Source organism: Carassius auratus, unplaced genomic scaffold (genome assembly GCF_003368295.1).
Source record: "Carassius auratus strain Wakin unplaced genomic scaffold, ASM336829v1 scaf_tig00021918, whole genome shotgun sequence".
Classification (NCBI taxonomy): domain Eukaryota; kingdom Metazoa; phylum Chordata; class Actinopteri; order Cypriniformes; family Cyprinidae; genus Carassius; species Carassius auratus.
In genome coordinates this window covers 127040-141323 of record NW_020525144.1, presented here as the reverse complement: position 1 = coordinate 141323, position 14284 = coordinate 127040, and the positions used below count along the sequence as shown (strand labels likewise).

The following is a 14284-nucleotide window of genomic DNA, read 5'->3' as shown; positions in this document are numbered from 1 at the left end:
AAAACCATGTTTTACTACATTTTATACATGTGAGGACGAGCGGAGAGTATACTATAACATGATTAGCCTAAATGTTAATAAATTAAGTGTATCTGCAATCATAAATCAAATAAGAAATTTATTGGAAATATATGTTAAATATATGAAACAGTGCGGGGGCGCACCTGTTATGATTTTCCGATGGTAAAAACAAATTATATGTTGTTGTATTACTTATCATTATATAATTTTTGACCAGCGAATGTGTGCAAATGTGAATTTTTTTTTTTTTTTTTTTGTCCTTCATTAAAACGGCGACCTTACATTACATTTTAATCTACAGGTTACAAACTAGTTTTTGTAACGATATAGACGGAGCGCTCAGTTTTTCCAGTGGTAAAATTCATTTGGCCTAAATTGCATTTTATAAAAGATGAAATGCAACTGTATGCACAGGCTATTTAAGTGTTGGCTATGTATTGGCTATGACTAGATGGCAAATGCTAGCCCTCTCTCTCAGGCCCACATGTCTCAGTCAGTGAGTCAGACATCAAATAAATAAAATATGAGCCTTATAGACATAGTGTTTAGTAGTACTTATTCAAACAACAAGATATTTATTTACCCTTCACAAAACTTTGTTCAGCTCAGCTGTTGTCTAATGTACTGTGTGTTGACTCAATGAATATAGAGGGGGCGGAGTTATCAGCTTACTGACAGCTTGAGGATCGAATAAGATTTACACAAGCTCATTTTAAGAACTTTCATTTGCTAAATATTTGTAAAACAGACAGACGTAAAGGGTGACCAATAGCATTGATTAAAAAAAAGAAAAAAAAATTTAATTGAGAACTGACCCTCTGATGTAACATGGACTACTCTGATGTTTTTCTTACCTTTCTGGACATGGACAGTAGACCGGACACACAGCTTCAATGGAGGGACTGAGAGCTCTAAAATATCTTAAACTGTGTTCCAAAGATAAACGGAGGTTTTACGGGTTTGAAACAACATGAGTGTAAGTTATTAATTACATAATTTTGCTATCTGGGTGAACTAACCCTTTAAGTCTCTGCACAGGATCACTCCTGGTGATGATGACAAGACTTGGTGTGTAACTGGTTTGACAGATGGAGGTAGTCGTAGGCCTCAATATCTGACTCTTCAATCATTTGAATTTCACACTTGTCCCTGTTTGGGAGTATAGAAACTCTGAGAAATCTCTTGGAGATTGCAAATCAATGCCTCTCAGAACATACTTGTTTGCTGTTCTTTTGACTGCTCCCCAAACACCATCTGGATTTCCCTTGACATGTGACCTTTGTGAGAAATGTTTAAAGCCCATTATGAAGGGAACTTGGATCAACAGCAGGGTTCTTGCACCATTTTAAAAGTAAAATTTAATGCTTTTTAAGACCTTTTTAAGACCTCAACAAATATAATTTAAGACCCAAAAATTTCATAATTTCTTTGGAACAGCTACTCAATTTATTGCGTCCTACAATAGAAATCAAAAGTTTTCCATTTGGTATCAATTATGTGCAAGGTGTAAACTCGGTAAGTAAAAAAATAAAATAAAGTAAAAACTCTTTTCTTTGAGACCTTTTTCTTTTCTTTTTTTTGTTCCTTTGTGATGTAGAACAGAGAGAAGGTAACATAGATAAGTTCGATTACACTAAACTATACTGAAAATAAGCTCAATAATGAAAGTCCTCAAAACAGCCTTTCACAAGCCAACAAGTTGACAAATAATCTACATAACGGTTAGAAAACACAAATGTTATTACATGACTTTTAATGAGAGAAACCCTTTGTTTTGTAACATCCCAAATTCAATTTCATGGTCTAGGTCCACCAACTTTCTTCTCTTTTCCTTGCTTCTTTTTCTCATGGAATTAGATTTAGTGATAAGTTCTGCCATCTTGGTCCTTGCTGTATTCTCAGCCTTCTCTGCAAGGCCATCTGCATCCTTTTCTAGAGTTTCACACACAGTTGGTTCTTCTTTTCTTGTGTAGCTCTTCAAGCTCATCTTCAACCCCTTTTCTCTTGTTCATCGGTTTTGTCTTTTCCTTTTTCATATGATGATGACCTTGGATTGGGGAGCTTCTTGGCTTTGACCTGATCCACATAGTTGACAATATATGGCCAAATTTCAATGACTCGCTCCACTGCTGGAAGGTTTTCCAGACCATTGATGTCCGCAAAATGGCAGAGGAAATGTATCACACTTTGTCACTAACACAAAGTCCTCTCTCCTTGCAGGAGCACAATGAAACAGGTAGTGCAGGGCTTTTAGGAGTTTCTCAACTTGCCACACTGTGAAGCCGTTCTTGAACGAGTTGTGCATCGTGTGAAGGACACAACTCCCAATTATTTGTAGTTGGGCTCCACCACACTGCTCTCTGTGTTCCTCTTGTAAGAGTTCAACAAACTTCCAGTCTACAGCGGGCCCATCCATTGATAGTGAGAGCATGTTGTTCAGATTCAGCTCCTTTGTACCTTCCTGCACATTTGTAAAAAAAAAGAAAAAGATCAATTCAATGTGCCAAGTAATCCACAACAATAAAATGCAAACATACACAAACGTAATTATAAACATAATTAACGTTAATCATTATATAATTGGTAACATTATATGGGTATATGTTCAGTGAGTTCAATTCAGATTTGATTTATTACAAACGACAGACATTAGTTATGATACAGGATGCCTTCGTACATTAAAAATGTGAGCTTTGACATTAAAATACTTTATGCAGATTGTAACAGTAGTACTGGTTAATATGTGCTCTTTTCAAGTCAGTAATTATATGGTCACAGTGGTCTTTCTATGTGCGTGGCCAATAAATGTAATAGTAAATTTCCTAATTAAATTAATTATTTTCTATAGGTTTACTAACTGGTAAAATCATGTATTTTGTGGTAAAATACAACATATCTAATGTGTATTTAACAAACATAGCTTGTTTCTGCATCTCTATTTACAGCTCATTAAACCTTAAGTGAATGTTTACTGTTGCTATGGCATTAAGTGACACACTACATTAGCAGCTACATTTGCCCAACAGCCCATAAAACCACAATTCGGCATATTTAAACTATAAACCACATTTACCAACAGTTATAGCCCTTAAACTCTGAGCTAAGTGTTGTTACCTGTTAGACTGTCAAAGTGACCATAGACCTGTGACCTGACTGGAGCACATAACCAGTCCTCTGCCCGGAGTGGGAACACTGAGCACTGGGGGAGTGTTGGTGTTTACACCGCTAGCATATGAGCTTTAAACCGCACTAACATTACACCACACTAAGTATGAATAATAGTATGCGATTTCAAAAACAATCATAACGTTACTTACATTGAACTCACCCAACATGTCCTCGGCTCTGGAGTGACCCATGAACACCGACCCATAGTAGCGGGAGATGACGTAGTGTGTGCCAGTCTCTTCATCAGTAGTCCAGAATCGCAAATGAAGGTCCATTTGTTTGTTCTTTGTCGTTTTATTCAAACTTTCGTCAAACATGACGACATATGGCTTCTCACTAACGCTGCACCACTGTAAAAAGCAATTAGTTGAGTTTACTTGGAAAACCTGTGGAAACTGATTACCTCAAATTTCTCAAGCAAATTAGTTAATCAATTTTGAGTTGATACAACTTACTACAACTTTGCAAATATAACTTGGGTATTTGTAGAGGTAACTAAAAAACTTGAGTATTCGTAACTCAATCTGATAAGTTGAGCCCACTCACAATTTTTAGATAATTTTAGTACAAACAAAACAGTTAACTTAACAAATCTGCTTGTTCACATTACTAGAAAAAAGTGTGGAAACTGATTACCTTAAATTTCTCAAGTAAGTCGTACTAAAAATTCTAAGTTATTAAAACAGACAGGCAAAAGATTTTTGGCACAACACTGGGACATTTATTTGTTCCATAAAACAATGTTAAAACAAAGTCATGCCTTAAAATCAATACCAAGCTGCAATTTTTCACATACAGCAATTACAAACAACAATCACATACAATCAATGCTCCCTTTTTTTTATATTTTTATCTTTTCTCACACAGTGGTGAAATACAGAACACAGTGGAAACTCTGTAAACAAGTTTAGTACTGCACAAGTTTGATAGTTCCATTTATATTCAAACAGTGTTCTACAATGTTTAACAACTTTTCTAAAACCAACCACTTAACACGTAAGCAAACTGCATGTTTTCCAAGAGGAAACAAAACATTCTTCAGTTTTTAGTACTGAACAACTTTTCCTTAAAGTTATTTTAAAGACTAAACTATATTCTAAGGCCAGCTACTTAACATGAACAAATTGAAAAATGGTCCATCATGGCACAACAATGTTACATCAACAGGCGATTTTTCAGTGATTGTATTTTAGGTTTGAGAGACTTGTGCCCGAGAGACAGAATCACCCTTTGGATGAAATCAAACGTGTTCTTCAGAACAGCAGGATACTCTAAATTCAGAGCATAAATAAGCCCAAAAAGCAGGCACATTGCTTTGGGAAGGTTTCCCAGATCATCCATTACAACTCTACCTTCCAAAATTATTGCAGTGGATGTGGCATCAAGATGCAGCGAGTAAGGTATGGTTGCAGAGTCCTCCGGTATCACAGATAATATGCCGATTGAAATGCCGGACATCCCTCCTTCATCATCACAGTCCTAAAAACATGAGTAGCATATGACAAGAATTAAGTGAAAATAAGTCACATCATACCTTCAGAACATACATTCATTTGCATATTTTTTATTAATATAGGTTTTATGATGTAAAGGCCTTTTCATAATAGATACATCAGCAGATGTAGTGGATGATTTTGTTTTCCTGCGATATGACATTTAGGATTTTCCACAATATAATTTTTTTTACTTGTGCTGCTACTAAATAAAATGTATTCTTTTCATTTAAGCTGCAGTCCGTAACTTGGCGCTCATATGGTTAAGAAACAGAACTGCATGTGTCTTGTGGAAGAACGTTGTAGCCACAGCTACTTCTCTTTGTTTATATCTATAAGAATAAAATAAAAAAATAAGTACAGTTTTGTTGTTTTGACACCTCACAAATATCTACAAATTTAACTAAAATTAAGTTCAGAGTGCATTCAAGAGAAGTGTACAGTCAATAAAATAAGAACTTATGAAAAAAAAAAAAATCACAAGCAGTAGCACCAAATAAATACACAACAAAGACACAAATACACTAAACAGGGGTTCAGGTTTTTCAGGCAGTTCTAACAATAGTATTCAGGTACAGAAATTGAATAATCAAATGTAAATAACATTGTATTGTCTTCACAACATTGTGCGGTCTTCGGTCATTTCTGACCGGAATATTTTAAGTTTTGAAATGTTAAAAATCACAGCTTCATCGGAATGATATGAAATGCGGTGACCTTCATGGCATTTGGGGTGTGAACACACAAAAAAATTGAGGGCATGATTCGAACAGTCTAAGTGGGCGTAAAAAAAATAGTAACACTCATGGTCTTCGGTCAAAAATGACCGTCCATAGGAAATGAATGGGAAATAGACAAAAATACAACAATTCAGAGAATATTTGTGTACACAATCTACAAATCGATCACAAAACTGAAAAAAAGTGCACAGCAGTGAAGGGATAACACTATAAAACATCAAGAATGTGATATTGACACATCCAATCACACACAAACACACACATACTTACACATAGACACCTATGAACTACTGTGTCTGTAACACAGAGCAAAGTTTTGAGAATGTGAAATCCATTCAATAATTCAGTCATAATGCAGAGAATATATTCCACTGATTTTACTGGGGGGCAAAAAAGTTACATTTTAGGTGTCCGGTCACTTATGACCGTGAAGACCCTGAGTGTGACTCACAAATGAGGGCCGCACAAGGGTTAAATATACATTGTCTGGCCAAAAAAATAACACTTGCTATCTGGATTTAAATAAGCAAATACCAAAGTGTTTGAATCATTGTTATGATAATTATATAAGTGATGCAGTGTGTAGATTTTTATTCCTTAAAGGGATAGTTCTCGTAGATTCGTAACATTGCAGTCGAACCACTGATGTCACATGAACCAATTTAACAATGTTCTTACTCTACTTCTGTGCCTTGGATTTGTTCATAAATTCTTATTTGATTACTGACTGATCACGTCTTGAATAAACGCTGAACTCTGAGTTAAAATAGTAGATTTTGTGGTGATATCAAAATGGGTCAAACAATCATTTTATTTCCTTCTTTAAAGCTCCAGTCTGTAACTTTTGTGTTAAAAAATGGCAATTTATATAATAAGCCAGTACATCATGAATCCATTTTCCAAACCGTGTTTTTGGTTTCTTAGTGCACAAAAAAGAATTCTCGTAGCTTTGTTCAATTTAAGTTTGAACCACTGATGTCACATTGAATATTTTAACGATGTCCTTACTACATTTCTGGCTCTGGGAACATTCCAGTTACACTGCTGTCTATGCAGGATCAGGAAGCTCTGTGATTTCTATCCAAATATGTTAATTTGTGTTCTAAAGATAAATTAAAGTCTTACGGGTTTGGAACAACATAAGGCTGAGTAATTGACCCAAACTGTGAAAATGCAAATGAATGCACAATATTATGACAGCTATAGGCGGCCCAATGAAATATTGGAGTCTGCAGGGTTTTTTTTTTGGATCTCATCATTGTAAATTTGGCATATGGACATGAGTACTTGTTACATAGTAGTTTGAGGAATAAAAAGCTACAAATTGCATCAGTTAGGGATCAAATAATTAATGTTAAACTACAACATGCAAGAAACAATCACTGCAATAATGATTAAACTCTAAAATATTTGCTTATTACTGAATTTTTTGACCAGGTAGTGTATATTAGTTCTTGTTGAAGGGATAGTTCACCCAAAAATGAGTATTCTGTCATTAATTACTCACACTCATGTTGTTCCAAACCAGTAAGACCTTTGTTCATCTTCAGAACACACATTAAGATATTTCTAATGAAATACCGCCACTCTTTTCGGTTCTCCTTATTGGCCTGTTGTCCTTAATTCTTCCAACCTTTGTCAAATTCCTAAACATATTACATCTTTTCGTTCTCATGATCTTAATTTTTGCTCTTCCATTTTTTATATTAATTCTTAATTACATTTTCTGTATCCTAATGTTTTTCTATCTTTCATCATTATGTTTCCTATTAGGTCACAAAATTGGTATAAGTGTTTGCAACACATTAAATAGCCAGAATATCATAGACAAAGCTACTTACAAAACATGTCTTGTAAAAATCGGTCGGTTCTTCTCCAAGGAGGAGTGGAAGGCCATGAAGAACCGCTGTTCGCCTCCCAACGATGTCAGATTTCTGTAAAGTTATGTATCATTGTAAAAAGTAAGAGTTAATAGCACTCATAGCACAAACACAGAGCAAAAAATAGCAACTGTAGTTTTACCAGAAAATTAATTAGGGTGTTTCTGTGTAGCTCACCTCATTTTCAATCTGTTGCAGAATCTTCTTAAGTTTACATCCAATGTCTCCCCCTTTGGTCTTGAAGATATCAATGAACCGTTGAGTGAATTGGTCCAGTTCTTGAAAGAATTCCGTTTGCAGGTTTTTGCCAGATATGCGACTAAACTCTGCTAAAATCTATAAAAAAATAAAAAAGGTAGGCCAGACTACCATTAATCACGTCCCTGAAATATTCAAGTATGAATTAAACATAAACCTCAAATGTGGTAACTGCAGTTGAATTTCAATTTTCAATCTGCGTAGAAAATGTTTAACGAACTAATATGAACCCAGTACAAGAACTAGTGTTGTCAAAAGTACCCACATTGGTACTGAAATAAAAAAAAATGTGACTATACCAGCATTTCCCTTTAGCAGTTACTGAGTGCTTAAACAGATACACGCGGGAGTTTTTGAAAGCCGCGTCTATCAACGGATCCCTAATATATCTGCTCATAGACCGATTTGCTGATAGACGCTGCTTTCAAACACACCCATGTGTATCAGTGTAAGTGCTAGAATCATCACATTTTTTAAATTTCAGTTTTGGCCAGTACCAAAGTTGGTACTTTCGACAACATTAACAAGAACACAAGAATATTTACTCACCTGACTTTCTGTAAAGAGAGCTGGCCACCTTTCCACTGTATCCTTCACACCAGGCTCAGTCTCTATCAATTCCTTTCTACGTAATGCAAATGTAGAATTCATGTTCTTAGCAATCAGGGAAGCATTAGGATGACGTTTTTTCATGTCTTCCACCATCTCTTTTCTTTTGGACTCCATGCTGGTTTCATCTTCATCATCAGGGAAGTTAGGCAGAAAATTTATTTCAGACCTTTTGGGTCTTTTGATGTTTCTCTGAGGCTGTTGTCCTCTTCTTTTCCATGTCAGTAAGATTTACAAGAGAATTGTTGAAGTCTGGATCCTCAAACTGAAGCGAGAACTTGTACTGAAGTCCCAACTTTTCTTCAAGCTGTTCCAACAGTGAGTCAACGGTCTGTGGTTTGACAGGAAGTATAATCTTTCTGATGTCATTTTCATGAACAATCACTCTGAGTATTGTCCTTGTCTCCATATTTGGTCTCTCTACAAAGGTCAAAGAGTTGAGTTAGTTTTCTGAAGTTAAAGAGACAGTTCACTAAAATTTTATTTTTTTTGCATCATGCAAAACATTCTTTGGAAAATCATCAAGTTGTAATATTCTACTCATCTTTGCTGATATGATAGGGCGATATATATCGAACGAATATGATCATGCGCAACTAGTCAGTAAATCTGGTACCGTGATTACCGCTAAATCGCCATCACCTGCTTTCAAATGTAGAGGCATTTAACAGACAGAGTCATAGATGGTGATTTAGCAGTAATCACGGAACCAGATTTACAGACTAGATGAGCATGATCATATCGTTTGATATAACGCCCTGCCCTATTTTATGACATACAAAAGTATAAATACATTCCATATAATCCAAGGGTTTAAGGCATGTGAATTGGTTTGCTATTAAATAAATGTCAGTATAATCCATTACTTGTATATAAATCTTGAACTGAATATCCTGTGTGCATAGGAGCAGACTTTCGCACAGAATAGCATTTATCTGCTTCACACTCTGGAGAGCTTGCCTGATGGAAGTTAAGAAAACTATGAATTACGTTTCAGATTTGTTTCTCACAAAACCCACTGATCTACTGTCAGAACATATGAATTATATGTTGAATGAGATATTTTGTGTCATCCTAACGCTTGAGAAGACGCCCACCATCTTCTGACAAAGTACAGACTAGAACAATCAGATGATTTTCCAAAAATGAGCATTTTTGTGTTCAGTGTAAGAAAGGGAGTAAGTAAAGATTTTGCAGAATTTAACTCCCTTTGACATGAAAATTTTCAGTGTCATCCATTCAGCATAAGATATAATGTTTAAGTGTAACATAGGTCCTACCCCTAAGGTTATATGCTGGCAAAGGAAATGGATCATTCAGATCTGAGGGTTTGGTAATTGACAGTGATAGCACATGACTGCACAGTTCAAAAGAACGTAGGTGCTCAATGTACCAACATGTCAGATCTTTGCACAGAAACAGAACATCATTGTTGATGACAAGAATTTTGAAAATCTGTCTGAAATCAGGAAGGCCTGAACATGTACCAACAGATACAATCATATCTGGATTATACTTGATTCCATCGATGCTCACAGATGATGCTGAGATGACAGTGTTCTGAACAGCATATGTCTGTCTCAGGAATTCCTGAACATTATCAGGAAAAGTGGAAATCAATGTACCCCTCACCTTCTCTGTCTGTATGGATGGCGAGTCAACATAGTAAGCCATCAGTCTTTGATGGCGAACAGCCAAAGTCTGTGTGACATTTTTGAAGTTTTTAGTGTCACGTATTACCTGTTTGAAGAATTTGTGCTTTCCTTCAAATCTCATTGTCCACACATCCCTTAGTGGTCCATACATTCTGATGAGCTGCGTATAGTGCTCAATGTAATGATGCTTTGGGCGCAATTTGAAATGAGGAAACACCGTCAAAAGTAAATCCCTGTGCTCTGCAATCTTTGCATCAAGAGAGTCAAGAGAATCATCAGTGAACCTGAATGCCACTGCCATTTCTAAAATGTCTTTCAGAAGCAGCAAAATTTCCCATGTTTGATCTCTTTCAGGGATGTCAAAGCCTATTATGAGGGGCAGAAGTCTAATTAGTGCCCAATTTTCGTGAGCATTACCACCGATAGTACCTCTAGAGGCAAAAGTTGCTGGGATGATCTGAGGCTGATCAACTTTGTCTGAGAATTTGTAAGGAAACTGCTTGATAGCTTGATTCAGGGATTCGAGAGAGATCAACTTTCTCAAGACCAAATCATTAATGCACAAGGACATTTCAATGGAAATGACACCTTCCATAAGGTCGTGCATTATGTCAGGTGGAAAACCACCAACTGTGTGAAAATATTCCAACCTTTCACTTAAAACACAGCCTCCTTTCACACCATACTGCTTTACCAAACTCTCATCATTTAACACTTCTGCTACTTGCCTGTCATGTTGCTGTTTGGTTCTCAGTTCAAATGCTCCCGTGTGGACCTCCTTCTCCTGGATTTCACTCCTTTTAGCAAAGCAGAACCGACATGGATGCTCAACAGTGAAACTCTCCTGTAACCCTGCCAATGAATGAGCACCTAGATTATCAGATGACACAAAAAGAACAGTTCCTTTCACACAGTCTCCTAACTGTTCAATGTATACACCATGCTGTTCAAGAGTTTCAAGGTCCTGAACAAATGGGCGCAACACGTCTGTGTATCCATGCTGTTTTACTGTACTAGCTCTGCATAAAATTGCTAGCTGAATTGACTGAAGTGATGAACGGTCTTTTGAGGGAAGATTGGCTAGAACCCAGTAGAGACTAAACATTTTGTGTTTTTTTCTTGAAGTGCCAAGAGGATTGGCGAGCTCAAATTCATCAACGTAAAGACCAAGGACAATCCTAAAGGTCTCTGTGTTCAGGAAGTCATTTTCTTGATAGTGACTGCCATCTCTGTAAGTGCTGTATTCATTTACCGACCGATCATTACAAAGGATTTTATTTAGAATATCAGCCCTGTTTAGAATTTTCTGCAACATTTGCAGAACTGGTACATAAGAGACTAACTGTGTATCAAGATTGTATTCAATTGGCATGACAATTGGAAATTCATTCTGAAAATAGGAGGCTCTTCTGCTTATTGTGGAAAGAGGTTCACCATCTTTGGTCATTCTCAAGACTGGGTTACTGTCTTTTACTGCATTCACTATTTTTCTCACTAGTGAATCACAGCCACCGAGTCCATGTTCAAGAAGTATTTGCTGAACTGCACGATAGGCAAGAGGCTCCGATAGAAGTAAAATTTGATTTATTTGTTGTATTACTTCCTGTGCAGCAGAATCAGAAACATGTAAAATAGCCTGCATTTTGAGAAAGAGTGAGGCTAAATTATGCTCCAGCTGATGCTGCAAATCATCAAAACTTTCGTTCTCTGCATCAGTTTCCTCCAAGTTTGCATCTACAGGATCAAGACAAGGCGGCTCCTCTAGTTGCACATTTGTAACTAAACTAGGAGTAACAACATGCAAGTGAATGTCAGGTTTTAGCTGCCTCTGATCAGGTGTTCTATGCTCTCTACATTTATGTACATTAAATGTAGAGTAGACATTGCTCTTAAAATAGCAATTTATGTATGGACACTGCACCATTTCATGATTTTTCAGGTGCTGCCTCAAATGAGACAAAAAAATGGATTCTGTGCAGGGCTCCTCAAAACTGCAAAGTAGGCAGTGAAATATCAAAGAGGAATTATCAAGTGCACTGGCCTGACTACCATGTACCTGATGTGAATGATTTTTCGTTAAGTGCACTCTAAGTGAATTAAATGACTTAAATGAGCATAGACAATCGGTATAGAGACATGGAATTGGAGTACTTCTCGTGAAGCCTCCATGTTTCAATCGGTAGTGTTTTAACAGCCGAGCCCTCTTTTCACACGAAAACAAGCAGAATTTACACTTCCACTGCATGAGTAAATAAATTTAAAATTGAAGTTAGAAATTACTTAAAGAAGCTATCGTAACGCATAAAGTTACCACACGCGGTTAATTTCCACGTGAACGACACGTGAACACCACATTTTCTAGAAGGGTGTAAAGGCCGCACGGTCAGGCCTATGACAAGATCTCACAACTGATTAAAATCTCTTACAAACTATATATTCAAAACATTTTTTTAAAAAATCGATGTCTTTAACGTAGCAAGTAAGATATTGGTCTCAACTGATGGTTAGACAGTAACTTATACTTCGTTTATTAAAATGGCCTTTTCCCGCTTTCAAAACATCAAGCAAAATAAATTATTTTAGTTTAAGTTTATATGCTCTATAAAATGACGACAGCCTACACGGTGAGAATTAAGTTTAGAAGTAGGTCACGAACATACCTAACGTTAGTTGTGCTGCCACACATCTGAAGCTCTTCAATGTCGTCTTGTCGTCTTATCCCCGAGCACCTGCGTACATTTACATTGCGCATGCGCAGAGACTGCGTCAGACAGCGGTTACAGGCAGAGTTGAAGAAATTACAAGAGTTGTAGAACATATATGAATTGTTTCGTCCTTTTTTTGTAACTTAATAACTAAAAGCCATTAAATATACCAAGTTATGTATGATGTATTTGGAAGCAGCAGCAGCAAGTAGACCAGCCAACAAGCTTAAATCTTATTGGTTGTTTATTTATTTTACAGCGTGCATGGGGGAAATTAAGAACATTATTTTTAATATACATATATACAAACCATAAACCATTGTACCACGTGTGTGTGTTTGTGTGTGTGTGTGTATATATATATATATATATATATATATATATATATATATATATATATATATATATATGTATACGTATATTATATATATATATATGTGTGTGTGTGTGTGTATATATATATATATATATATATATATATATATATATATATATATATATATATATATATATATATATATATATATATATATATATACATACACACACATGCTAGTGACAATTTCTGATGGTAGCTATTCACTATAAAAGTATATTCATTATGTTTTTGTGCCAACCACTTGTGTCAACAGCTTTGTCCAATACACTAGATTTTCTTAAGTTTGGTTTACTTAAGATGTTTAGTTTAACTACCGCATCAAACTGAAAGTTCATATAACACAGCCTAATTGAGTAAAACCAACAAATTTGCCAAAATCAGTTGTATTTACAAGCTTTTCTTAAGTAGATTCAGTGTTTACTTTTTACAGTGGATAGCTCCTTCTTGATGAATGAAGCGATGCCATATTTGGCGACATATGCAGTTTTATTTTCACCACAGGTGAATGACTTGGCAAGCTGCGAATCGGGGAATATGGCAGCAAAGATGTCACTTATGTCCTCGTTAGATTTAAATGAATTGTGGCTCTTCACAGTATGGAGAACCCACAGTACCTCTGCCTTTTGGGTGTCAGGCAGTGAAATGAAACTTGTTATAGCCGACTGTGAGGTGGCGTCTGAACTAGTAACATCGTTAGGTCGAGCTGCAAACAATGCAGGGATTGACCAGGACCCGCTATGACTAGCTGCTGCAACGTACCGCTGGTGCTTTCCTCCTTTCATGTGCGACTCGACGGCTTTGAGCCCCATGGTCCCTAACGAAAAGGTCTTTTTGCAGAATTTAACCATTGCCTCATTGTTATTTTCAGCCGGCGCCAACCACCTCCTAAATGCATCCTCTTCCACCCACTTGTCATTAAATTTGCACTTTCCCATCTTTGCATTTTGAACCTCACCTCGACAACCGCGTAATGGCAGTTTCTGTATTGTGTTACTGGACCATCACTGATGACATGCAGTATGTCAATGGCTTGGCTATCTTCCAAAACGTGCATGATGTGATCCCAAAGAGCTCTCTCGTCATGCCTTAATGATGGTGACAGAGTTGTATAGCTATGGGTTCCTTTAGATGTGTAGGCAACTGCAGTATGCAGTGTGACTTGCTTTCGGCTTCCTGTGAAGTGATAAGGCTGGATTTCTGAATTCAGCTTGCAACCTTAATTCTCTGAAAAGTCTATGTGCAAGACAATTTAATTTTGAGCAACATTTTCCTTAATTTCCCTACATTTTTCTGCCTGATGCCGATGGATTCAAGCTCAAGTCTGAATTGCTCTACCAGGGTTTGGACTGTGCCAGACTTGGACTTCTTTACCCAAT

At 36.5% G+C, this 14284-nt stretch overlaps 1 protein-coding gene across 1 annotated transcript; it reads right to left on the bottom strand.

The window, feature by feature from the left end:
• Positions 1 to 3898: 3898 nt before the first annotated feature.
• LOC113077184 (uncharacterized) lies at positions 3899 to 12539 on the bottom strand. The gene is made up of 5 exons (XM_026249644.1): positions 12485 to 12539; positions 8110 to 8589; positions 7480 to 7638; positions 7264 to 7356; positions 3899 to 4668 (listed from the first exon to the last, which is right to left on the bottom strand). Exons 2-5 carry the CDS (start codon positions 8284 to 8286, stop codon positions 4345 to 4347), a joined length of 753 nt encoding a protein of 250 aa, XP_026105429.1. The 5' UTR covers positions 8287 to 8589; positions 12485 to 12539; the 3' UTR covers positions 3899 to 4344.
• Between the last annotated feature and the right edge of the window lie 1745 nt (positions 12540 to 14284).